General features: G+C 39.4%; 1 protein-coding gene across 1 annotated transcript in view; it reads right to left on the bottom strand.

Moving 5' to 3' along the window:
- The window catches only part of UNC5D (unc-5 netrin receptor D), an 81708-nt gene extending 69487 nt beyond the window's left edge, over positions 1 to 12221 (bottom strand). Inside the window, exons 1-3 of the mRNA XM_050910109.1 lie at positions 11921 to 12221; positions 4942 to 5085; positions 1187 to 1290 (exon numbers count right to left, since the gene is read on the bottom strand). Of these exons, the coding sequence (XP_050766066.1) occupies positions 1187 to 1290; positions 4942 to 5085; positions 11921 to 12221 (549 nt within the window). The remainder of the gene's footprint in view (positions 1 to 1186; positions 1291 to 4941; positions 5086 to 11920) is intronic.
- Positions 12222 to 13091: the final 870 nt, after the last annotated feature.

Raw genomic sequence — 13091 nt, forward strand, 5'->3', positions numbered from 1 at the left:
AGTAAAAATAATGCACAGCTGAGGAGAATGTGGTAGCAGAAATTTGAATGACAGAGTAATGCACATTAGATGCCTAGGTACAAATTCATCTACTCACCGTTCTTACTTCTAACTCATTTTCCTTTTGGTCTTTAACACTTCTACCTGATTTTCAGTGTCTTCTGCACCCCAGTTTGTTGCATTTCTCCTCTCTTTATTTTCAATGGCATCTGCACAACATGCTTCTCCTTAACTAAAAGGACGCATGTGTCTTTGGAGTTTATTTTTCCTTGCTTCTTTTGTTCCTTCAATTAGAACATACCACAGCAATAGTGGAGATAAGGGGCAAAAATAACTTCTGAGTGATACTATTTGTCTTACTCATCAAAAGATGCTAAAGCGCACACTGCAGAGCGTGCAATTAGAAATACAGCGCAGTATTACCCCGGGGCAGCTCCACAGCTCTAGCCCTGTGGCTAAGCCTACACTGCAGCCTGAATGTGGTGACTGTAGCTCACCCAGGTACACAAGAGATTTAAACTACTGATCTCAGCCCTGCCATGGCAGCACTGGCTCAAGACTACCACCACCAGTCTGCTTTTTGATACGTATCAACAGTGTGATGCCATGCTAGCTTCCACCATCAGATTTTTTTTTTTTAATGCTTCCCTAGCAGATTTTTAAACACAACCCACTTAGAACATCTTCCTCCAAGAGTAATCTGGCTATTATCATTTTAAGGCACCCCCATTAGTTTCTGGTTAAGGCTCAATTCTCTCAACAAAAAGCATGTTTAAAGCTAAGCAAAAACATCCCAAATTATTACTTGCAGTGGATTTTCTCCCTCCAGCAACAATTTATCATAACATTTTTAGGGGTTTTTCTTGTTTTATTTTTCAATGAGAAAAGTAATTTCTGAGAAAATAAGTAACAATCTGTTTTCAGTTTGTAAGCATAAAACTTGAAAATTGTATCAAAACTAGGATTTTTTTGAGCAAACATTCCTGAATTCTGATAAAAAGCCATACTTTAAAAAACTTGTATAATAAAAAAATACATATTTAAAGCAGTCTGTGAGAAAACAACACTGTAACCAACACTGGACCTTGAAAACCGCATGGTAGCTAAGCCCTTTTTGCTTCTCTCCTCATTTCTCACCAGCCCAGGAGGCATCAGCCACCAGCAGTGACACTGCACAAAGCCTCACCTCAGCTGCAGGGACTCCCTCAGGTGGCCGACAGTGGAGAACGATCATCCCTTCGATAGGAACCTCCTTCCCTTGTGGGTCTTGCTCAAAGTTTTTCCGTAAATCTGCAGAGTTTAATGCAATAATTCATTACACCTCCAAAAGCCATTCCTCCCCAAACAATACTATGTATGCTGCAGAAGCGAGAAACAATACCACTTTGCCATAGTCTTCTCTTAAGTGTGTGTATAAAGCAACAGACAACTGCGAGCTACTAATTCTCCCCTAGATGAGAGGCAAAGAGATCCTGTCATCTTTAGTTGTGTTTCCATTTCTCCACCTTTAAGAAACGATCTGTGTGTGACTAGAGACAATCAATTTTAGAACCCACAAACTCCGTGGTTCCAGTTGTGTATTCAATCTCTCAAGCCACCACCTTTCCAAAACAGAAGAATTAAATGCAAGAACAACATGGTATTGTTAGGGTGCTGTTAGAACCAACTGAATGAATCCAAGACTAGGTGAATAATTCTCCTAGTATGTGCTACTTCAGGTGAGTGCCAGGGTATTTCATCAAATGTTCTAAGCTAAATATTTTGTTTACATCACCTACATCCTGCAAGCTGTAGGGAAAGGAAGGAAATGACTGAGAGCAATTCCACACATTCCAAACTGGCTGATTACAAGATTGCTTCACTTCAGATACCATGGCCCAGCTAATAATTCAGGATAAGAAACAGGGCATATTGTCTCAGAGTCACACTGATGTGGCTGCAGCACTTCTATGTACAAGTGTCTGGGTAAACCAGAACAGACACAAAGGAAACCTGTATCCAATGACATTGACCTAACCCAGATATGCCCAGGAATACGTAAAGTTTTGCTTGCTGTGAAAGGAAAACAAAACAGAAGGAATGTTACTTACTACATGTGCTTTCAGAGTTAGGATGTTTCCATTAGACATACTAATTTTCTTCAAACAGGGTCTCAGATTCCACAGTGTGGATTTACTGATTTAATTTTCTCCATTGCTTACACTTCATGAAATACACCCCCTTAAACAGCAGAGGCTCTGAATCAGTTACACTTTAATATATTTTTATAAAATACTTTAAGACTTATTTTAGCAAGCTGGTCACTAGAGAAAGATGCACACAGTGCACATATTCTCCTTTTTATGGTTCTTTGTTAACATTGACTTTTCTTCCCCCACAGATAACCAATATCTTTTCCAGAACTCTATTTAAAAAGCCATTCATTAACAGTTAGGCTGCAGTTGTGCCTACAAACGCCTTTATTAGGATGAAAAATGGAGTAAGATCCCTCTTCTCGTTTCCTCTGCATTCTGCACTATCATAAAGAAATACTTACCTGCTTTTTCAGAGAAATATAAAGTGCTGTAATGCTTTGGACTTGCCTCACAATTCAGAATCTCTAGGCTTTAAGTGCAAAAAAAAAAAAGAAAAAAGAAAAAAAAAGTTGACACTACCACACTACGCATCACAATGACAGGTGCTGTGAAAAAGTTATGGGTTCTGTATGCTATCACAAATCGGACCTACACATCCTCATCTCTAGTCCTCTACAGGGTATTCCCTAAGTCAGAAATCCATGCCCTAAATTAAGTAGCTAGGTTGTTCACCATAGACAGGATGACACAGGTCCATGAAAGGGTGAGCCCTGGCAACTCGGGGCGGGGGGTTTACGGACACCCGTTGGCAGCTATTCATTTTTTCTGTCTGGCATACTAACAAGTCCCATCAACTCGGCACTCAAGAACTGCTGTTCTTTTCATAAAGAAACATGGCTTCAAGTAAAAGTAGCACAGCAAATGGCCAGTACAGGAACACGGTTCTCAGGTGAAACATTCAGCCACACTCAGTACATCACATAAAGCAGAAACGCAGAGCACTCTCTGGAGTGCCTGCTAGGTTAATATGATATCTGCAGTTACGGATGGCAGCTGGGGATGTGGTTTGCAGAAGAACTGGTACCACAGTGATGGGTTTAAAAGTCCCAACACACAGCTCCACCTGCTTCTGCTCATTCTGATTTTTACTCATATTGCCATATTATGGGGTTGGGAAATCACAGTGCGGAGAAAAGTCAATAAAAATTCAATTCAGAATAATAGTCCTTTGCAGCTTAGCAATACAGGGGAATTATTAGCTTATTCAGTGTTATGACAGTTAATGCAGTAAAATAAAAAATTGAATTTACACATATTTACACATTCAAACTAAATCAGCCAACAAAAAAATCTGTCATTTATAAAATCAAGGAGTTGTTACATTGTCCTATATGTTTAAGTTATCCTGTTAAAAGAGCATAATTTTAGAAAGATTTATCAAGAATTGCTAGAACACTACCTGATAAAGTTACCATTCAGAGTTTCTTGCTTGAACCTCCCCAACCCATTCCTCCTGCCCCTCATCTCCTTCCAAGAAGCATTTCTTCCAACTCTTTGCAGGTTGTTGCCATAATTTCCTGGGACTAGGTCTTAAATCACCAGTTCAGGTCACACCATGTAACTCTATAGGTCATGCAACTGGCTCCGAAGTCAAAGCATAAGGCCTTGCAGAAGGCATATGAAAAAGCAGATGTTAGCACCTGGGAACACACACCAGCCTCAAATCCATTCCCATCTCCCTCTAGTAACCTTTGGTCACAATGGGGATGGCAGCGAGACGGAATAACGCTACCAGCCAGAAGCTGAAGAGGAGGATTGCTATTAGCCGTCTTCCCATACAAGAAGGGGTGATCCTCTGGGTAATGTCCTCCAACGCGGGAAGCACATGCTGAGCTTCTAACTTCTTCATTACAACACACGTGATATATGGGCTGACTTTAAGAAGCTGTTCTCTGATTTTTCCAGTCCAAGGATGACGTGCAAGAATAATGCTTTCACCTTGTTATAAGAAGGAAATTTTTCCTAAGCCGCTTTAACTTGTCTGAATGAACAGATTCAACCATCTGATCTAGATTTCACATCAACTACATAGTTAAAAAAAATGGAAGACTACCTACCTTACTTATGAATGATTTTATTATCTTCAGTAGTGGTTCTTATAAATGCCTATATGAACAGCATTTAAAATTATTTTTTTCTAAAGAATGTATGCTTAGTCCCATAGAGAAATGACAGAATTCCTGTAGCAGTCTTAGTTTTGTTTAGGATGTTTGTATCTCATTTCCTCAGAGAAAGGAGGGAAGATTTTTTTTCCCTCTACTGATTGGGATTATTCCATTTTTCCTACTTTTATTTCATTTTCCCCACAGCTTATCATACCTGACAACCAATGATAGGCTTTGATATTGAGAACCAGATTTAAAATATTATGCTACAAAAGCTTCTAATGTATTCTTGCTTTTTTTTTTATACAAAGTGTAGAAGACAGATATTGTTAAACGGTTTTTCATATTTTTTTAGACCCCTGTGATCAACATGAAGCAAAAGGGCACTTTTCAGGGGATTTTCAATTTGCATTAACCTTTATTATTACATTGCATTGTTGTGACACTGTGCATATGCAATCCAGAATCTCTGAAACAGACTTGCTGAGTGTAAATGCAAATCAATCAATCCACATTAAAATAAAAGAGAGCTCTGAAAAAAAACCATGGCATGCCTTCTGTGATATTCCTACAGTATCTCATAGGGAGGGCTTGCAAAGACAGCACTACCTTACCAGTATCCATTTATATTTAACCCTAGAAGAACAGTATGTTTCCATACCTTACAAAACCTAGAATAGTACAACATTTACTCTACTCACAAGCTATGCGGACAGATGCCTTCCTACTCTTTGAGGTCCCTAGATGGCTCCACGCAACACACTGACACCAGTAATCTTCTGGCCCATGAAAATCTTCCACCTGCTGTCTCGTCACATTGATGAACACCTCTCGAACTTTCAATCCTGAAGGGGAAAGATACAGAAAATTAGCTGATACAGGCTATCTTACTTGGGCATAAAGCTAAGGTTAGCCAAACCTTTTCTTTTTAATTAAACAATTCCATTTTTAATCAAGGCAAAGCTTTAATTACTTGGACAATAATATATTGCCACTAATTAAATTCTAAAACCCGAGTAGGTCATAATGCATTGAGTTACAAGAATCACCCACACACTGTGGTGTTTGTAAGAATATAACACCTCCCTCAGAAACCTTGTCTATTGTGCCTTTTTCACCCAGAACGCTTACCTGGAATTTTATAATATAATATACAATAAAATTGTCTTCCGATCTAACATCTCAGTGCCCTTGAAAGCCTTTCTGAAGTACCCTGGTAGGCCCCCAGCCAAGTCAAACAGCCAGAACTATGCATGTATGACAGGAACTAATCAAATGCCCCACTGAATTCCAGCCTGTTCCAGCCACTACTACCACAGTTCCATCCAGCAGCCATTTCCTCATACGGGAGAGAAAAAGCTGTGTCTTACACTGCAGCATAGAGAAAGCTAATCTCAAGCCATTACAGCCTGGAAGGAGGAGAAAAGAAAGAGAGGGGAATAAATTTCACAGCTCACAAATGGAGATGGTCCTCTTCGCCACCCTATCTTTCTGGGAAGCAAGTGAACCAGCTACAAAACTTTAGTCTTGCCTTTCTTAACTCTCACAAACAGAAGTGTTTGTAACATCGGACAAGTATCTTGCTTATTTTATACTGTTTCCCAAAGTATAACCTTGCTAAATTCATGTGCAGTGCAATGTTGTTGTTGTCTACTGCAAATTTGCTTGTTGTCTATCAAAATGAACACATACCTCTCTCCTGAGGTAGGAATCGGTTACACTTAAAGAGCTAAGAAAAGGATCTAAGGGAATAATCAAGGCTAGCCAGGAATAAAGATGGGAAAAGCCCTGTGCTTTTTCTTAGCCTGCTACCATTTTCATAACCTCCTGGGCACAGGTGAAATTTAGCACTATTGCCCTTCAGACCAGAAGCATGCGCTTCAGACAAAGCTTGAAGGTAAATACAAGACACCGAGAAGCCTTGTAAACCTGACACCTTATTTTATATACTTGGGATGTTTGCCGTATCTGCAACTACCTTTGCATGACAACCTTGGGGAAAGGAAATACAATCCAAATCTGGGTTAAAAGGTATTAGGAATCATTTGAAAGAGCTAGTCAGAAAAACATTAATTTGAAAATAGAAAACATTTGCGCCTACTACTTTCTTCTTTCTCCTCCTGTGCAGTCCCAAGATACTTATTTCCCCTTCACTGGAAATGAATGAAAACTCAATCTTAAAATATTTCATGCCTGTGAAGTTTATAAAGCAGCAAGATATTTCTAAACCTGAACTCCATAAAAATTGGCTTCCACTTAATCTCAGGCATCATTAACAGCTGGGTATTTCACTTCTGAAAGGCACTAGGAAGTCAACATGTTCCTTTGGTAAACAGGAGAGATGAGGCCCACTGGGGATGCTCACTGAAGAGGGGTGGGGAAGGTCAGACAAGCTTTAAATACTATAAAGCAATACAAAATTTCTGCTACTTTTACAGCAACAGGCAAAGGGGATTTTTACTTCTTTTCATTTAGCCTGTTTGGCTTGCCATATTTCACAATGATACCTAAAGACATGGACAAACCTGTGATAGCTTCCTAAGTTGTCTCAATGATCATTTTAGTTACTCAAATATTTATTCACTCTGTAATAAACAAACAGAGGTTTCCTGGTTGTTTTTATTTGCATTTTGGTTTTTTAAATATGTTGATGCAGTTTTTCAACAAAACTGTTTATAAAGCATCCCTTTATTTTCTGCCATGGTGAAAAAAAGCCATTATGAAATAAACACAGCACATGGAACTCAGCAGTTCTGTCAGAAACTCCTCTCCTTGCTGACATACTGACTGTAGAATGCATGATGAAAACGCACCATCTCAATTTGAACATCCAAGCTGCTCTGCCAACGATGAATCCTTGGATTCTCAGTCATACAACTATTTTGTAGAGTGATCTTTATAGGTTAAAGATAAGAGCAGCTACAGTAAGTTCCATTAGAGAGCATCTGAGTCCCAGTGACCTGACACAGCAGGTCTTGACTGGCTGAAGATTTGGCATCCCACCATGCTATATGACACTGACAGACACACACTTTCTTGTTACTTACCTATGGCAAATCAAGCTGTGTGCAGTCCCTGAATGTTCTCAATCAAAGCTACAAAGCATCAAAGCGCCAGAGCCTCCAAATCCAAGCTAATTTGCAGCCATGTCCAACAAGGTTGCAACTCATCTACTTAAAGACTTCTTTGACAAGGGCGTAAAATGATTAAGTCCTTGACAAACGCTGACCTTTCTAAGATAGCCTGTCTCCAGTCAGGAATCACTCATCCAGCATTCAATTAGCTGACATGCACTTCCGTGCAGCCATGTACATCATACCTGCCTCCGTGTCTACGCTGCCTGTAAACACAGTGTTGCTCTGTATGTTGCTGTGAAGGTACAGACTCTTGCTGTACCTGAATATCTCTAGCTATCCTCCCACCCCATGATCGGTGTATTCCCACCATGGCCTCTAAGCAGCATCTTCCTGGGGAGAGAATACTCCCTGTCACCAGCCATTAACTACAGCCTTGCTGACAGCGCTGCCGTTCACCCGCCCGGTTCTGGTACACTGTCTACTGAACTCTCTCAATTTCTGAGCTACTTGAGGAATTTTTGGAAGCAGCAAATAGAAACGAAGGTATGAGAGTTGCATACTGTACAGCTCACTGGTGCATCCACGCTAACGACGACAGAATCTTTACTGATACCAAACAAAAAAATTGTCACATGATGATGATTTTTTTGAGAAGCAGAAGCCATTTCTAGGCTCATTGGTACTGTAAAATTCTGAGCAGTCATCAGTGAATACAGGCGTTTACAGCTTCAGATTTATTAAGGTAGAATATTCTCCAGCCCAGCTCTTCCTTTCATTGACACATTATTTAATTAATCTATATATCAGCCTATATTTTCTGAAGCACCATTTAATGTGGTTTGAATCGGGCAAACAAACAGTGCATGATTTTGAGAAGCTGGTGGTTCAGCATTTTGAGAATGGGACAGATAGGAATTCAGCTCCTTTTAAAGGTCTCCCAATTTGCCAATAGACAAAATAAAAGCATCCAAAATAGCAGAATCACAGAATTGTTGAGGTTAGAAGGGACCTCTGGAGAACATCCAGTCTTTGGGGAAAGTTATGCTTTGTTTATGGAGAAAGTACACCTATTTTCATTTGTTTTAGAAACAACTACAGAAAGCAAACCTATTGGGAACAGAGGCATATATTCTTCATTTATCATCACTATATTTCACCAACAAATATACTCACCTACCCTCAGCATCTCAAGAAATGCCAGAAAAATTGTTCATAGGAAATGACACAGAACAAAAAATCCATGCAAATAAAAACAGGCACATAATAAACAAGAGCAACATTTTACCTGTGACTTGTATAACTCTAATAAGCACTGCAAGTCCAACCCTTTAAATTATTGTGCAAATTACAACCATCATCTTTTGTTATACAGTACAGCCTTACAGAATATAAAATTATGACTATGGTACTGATATGCTAATAAGCTTTCTGCACTGTTGGATGGTTTAGCTGCAGATAGACTAATGCTGGCAGCAGATGAATAATTGCTCTCCATGTACTAAACATAACAGAGCTGCACAGAACTTCAGCATTTGTCAGCTTTATTTGTTTAAATGAGAAAAACACTGACAGCAGTTATTGCTGTAATCCTTTTATTTATCAGACACGAAAACTCTAGTTACTCTTAGCAGGTCTGATCCTCTGGTGAAACCAAAAGTTGAAATATTTGTAAACTAATTCTGAGGTGCATGCTGCAATGTTCAGGCAAGAAAAATAAAGCAGAAGGAAATTAATTAAACCATAATTATTATATTTTTATCACAGTAGCATCTACTAGCTCAGGCTCTCACTTCATAAGGCAGAGTACATAGAAAGAGCAAAGTTCCTGTTCTGCCACGTTTATGGAATAAACGGAAAAGGCAGACTATGGATTACTATCTTTTCTGCAACTCAGGAAATAAGGCAGGAGAGGATGAAATAACTTGGTCTCTAACCGACCAATTGACTGTAGCAGCGCAGAGATGGGAACCTGTATCCATCATAGTTGCAGCATGTGTCAGCTTGCCTGCACTGATTCTCTGCACAAACAGCAGCAAATCCACAACAGGAGAGACTTCAGTGCAAACTCTTCAAGCCCACCAGGACCCCTTGCATTCTCAGGCAGCCAGCACGTGTCGCAGCCCATAACTACAAAGCTTACAAAACTACAAAAATTCTTCCTCTCCTGCTGCTCCTCCTCTTCAAATTAACACTGACTCCTGTGTTACTCTAAGATTTTTATTTCTGTCCTGTAAAAACAAAATCATGCAAAATTGGGTTCCATGTTCATCACAATGACAAAATACGCCCATTGTCTACCAACAGCTGTCCTTCCTCTCCTTTTATATGTACACAATGCAGTGCTGTAGGTAAAATCCATCAGAACAGTGTGCCTTCAAGTGCCATTGCCAAGTACTTCTTGCATATGCCTGGCTAAGAGCTTGCTGGCAGGAATTTATAGAGATGCTAAGATACATTTCATGTATTCAGCATTAAATTTCCTCTTGTTTGGGTTTCTTGTTGCTATTTTTCACCACTTTTCTATACATCTTCTCAGAATTTTAATCACATAACAAATAGCAGAAGGATGGAAAAGGACAGACCCATTTTAATGCAGTGTAACCTCCCTTTAGCGAGCACACCAGAAGCACACCCTTTGACCAGGGGCGCCATTCTTGGCATAAATTCTAGTGCAGCTTTTCACAGATGGAGCCCACGCAGTACGCAGAACACTGTGCATGCTTGGTAACAGACATGTTTATGCCCCAGATTTGACTCCAGAAATGAGGGCACTGCCAGTATGCAGATTAATTCTAAAAAAAACCCCAATAGTCTGCTGTTTACTGAAGGCTAAGGAAGAGTTCCAAAATAATTTATGGATATGGATACATCATGGTGAGAGAATATCCATGCCTCTCCTTCAACATTACACTGTATATAGCCCTTACTTACATTTTTGTGTTCTAAGGACCATTATGGTACTTTTTGGAACACACAGACACACTGCACTGCCTGGACCACACTTATGTTTAGAGAACAATACTCTTGGAGTTAGCTCTGTCCCTGGCCTAAATTCAAACCTGCAACATTTATATTCCAGATCCCATTTGCTAAGCCTATGCCTCCATGTCTCAAACCTCAATGTTATTGGTGCTATTTAAAAAAAACACCTAATGTTACTTTATCTTTTTTTATTCTGTTATTAATCCAAGGCTTAGAAAACATAATTGCAGTATTCACAAGACAGATTTTCATTAACCATATGGAAGAAAAACATTCAGGGACGACATTTCTTCTATATTGATTCAGCAATGCCTTTAGAAGTAAAGGTTATGCCTATTAAATTATTTTCGAAAAGGTAACTGTAAAAATTAAAATTCATCCAGATTAGCATTTACAAAAAGCCTTTAGTATGAAATTTCTTCAGAATGTGTCACTTAGAATGCCAAACACCACTTTAGGAGATGTAACTTCTTTTAAATGGCATTTTTTCCTCTAAAAAGGAATTTCTTGTATTGATAGAGAGGATGTTATGCATACACTGCTATTTCCAAGACATGGAGTTGCCTAGCAATCTTGGAATTTAAAAAGAGGAGAAAAGCAATAACAAAACAGAATTGTGAAATTACAAGACGGTGCAGCATTAAATTGGTTTGCAATACTTATCAAGATGCTTCTAAATGAGAAAAGATATAGGGTGTGCTGGGAGCATGATAAAATCTGTTGATCATTTTCAACTTTCTCCCTTCTCATTCTCTTCTTTTAGATACACACTTTTACACAATAGATTTCTCCTACTTAGCTTTATTACCTACCAAATACCTATCACTGCTTGGGCGTGAAGGCAAATTTCAACCACCACACTGGCAGTTTTTCAGGGTTCATCCTGATAGGAATTTCATAAAAGCGTATGTTTCCCTGTTTCTAGTTCCCGCTACAAATTGTGCCATTGAAATACAGAGCACTACTGTTCCCTCCAGAACTGTTATTTTCTTTCAGAAAGCTCACTGTCTATGGTTAGTGTTTCATCAGGCCCTATGTCTCCACTTGGAAAAGCTGGTGGTGCTTATCCAGTTTGTTACTGTCTGTGTAATGCCTCCTACATCTACGGTCACTTTAATTCCCTTTGTTTTCCCCATTCATACTATGCCTCTTCTGCCAGGATCGGTATTCCCCTTCTCTGCTTGTCAGCTCTGTCCTTTTCTTACCCTCTTCCATCCACTGCTTTCCCTTTTGCATTTTGGGAAACCACTTCTCCCAACTCCACAAAGCTGTGTCTACATGGTACATCACAAGCAGATGTGAGCTGGCTTTACCGACACACCAAGCCAACCAAAACACGTTGTTGCAGTAGCCCAGCAATAAGCTTATGCGGATACACTGTGCCCTCCTACCATGGCTTATTGGCTGTGCTCAGGACAGAGTGGACATCGTCGTGTGACTTTTGAATTAGAGCCGGTTCCCACTCCTTTAGCTCAGTGCAAACCTGCAACTATCTGCTAAGTCACACGACTCTCCTGTTTGTGTCTCTCTGAATGTGATCTCCTGTTCTTTGCTCTATTTTGTATATTGTTGATAGACATTGCATTCAGACATATCTCCCGAAGGACACGTTAGCCCTTACCTGTAGTCTCATCCATGCTTTCCTCAGACACGTGCTCATTTTGATGGACCCATTCACCATTGCACTTGAAGAAAATCTGCATAGCTGGCATAGCTTTACAGCGTAAGACAATGGGGTTGCTTTTTATAATGTAGGCATCATCTGGTTCCTCCATAAAATGAGGCAGTGTTCCAGGAGCAGATGGGATAGACTCTGGAAGGGCTTCACTGTTATCATTTCCTGAAAGGGAAGGAAAGGAAAATACACATTTTTCATGTTGTTGCACCCTTTGCATCATCTCATTTAATTGACTGAATACCATTTTGGATATTAATAAAAACTAATTTTACTAGAGAAACATCTGTAGAACTCAATAGCTGTCAGGATTGTGCTTTGCAAGGAATTTGACACGCACATACACACACAAAAACATCAAATAATTTAAGTGTAAGAACTGTCACGAAAATTGACAGAAAAGAAGCATCAGAATCATCAGAAAACTGCATCATCACTATTGCCCATTTTATAGACAGGGAACTGAGACACAGAAAGATTAAATGAGTCACCTAAGGTCACACAGAAAGTCTGTGGAAGAAGTAGAAACTAAAGCTTATTCTCTTGAGTGACAGCCCAGTGCCTTAAATACCAAATCTTCCTTTCTTTCACTGAATTTTATTTCCTGTAGACAGTTGCTGCAGATTTAACAGGGATCAGAGTGTTAACCACAGAGAAATATATTGATATGAACAGCATTACTGTAGCACTCCAACACTGGAATAAGCAAACTGTGATTTCATACCCACTTAGAGGAAATTTTCAATACGCTTTTACACTGTTCCCATTTACTGCAGCTCCTTTAAGGTGATATAAAAGTGGAAAAGTGGTTTCTGTAGGGCCAGAAACTGCAAGACAGTGAGCTTTCTCAGCTTATATCACAGACAGTAGGATCCAAGGGCATTCGTTCAGCAATGTATAAGCCTAGGTGTCTTATTTTCTGAATTCCTGTGCTTAGACATGAACATAGAAGCACTGGAATACAAGCTTTTCCTTTACTACACAACTCTTCTAATTGAGTCAAATCCTAGTTGCTGCTGTCAAAACTGGGAAATTCCCATTGATTTTTAGCAATGCTGGGATTTATTTCAGTATTTTGTGAGTTTTGTGAGAAAATTCAGAGAACAGCAACAAAAAT

The sequence above is a fragment of the Gymnogyps californianus genome, chromosome 23 (genome assembly GCF_018139145.2).
Source record: "Gymnogyps californianus isolate 813 chromosome 23, ASM1813914v2, whole genome shotgun sequence".
Classification (NCBI taxonomy): Eukaryota; Metazoa; Chordata; class Aves; order Accipitriformes; family Cathartidae; genus Gymnogyps; species Gymnogyps californianus.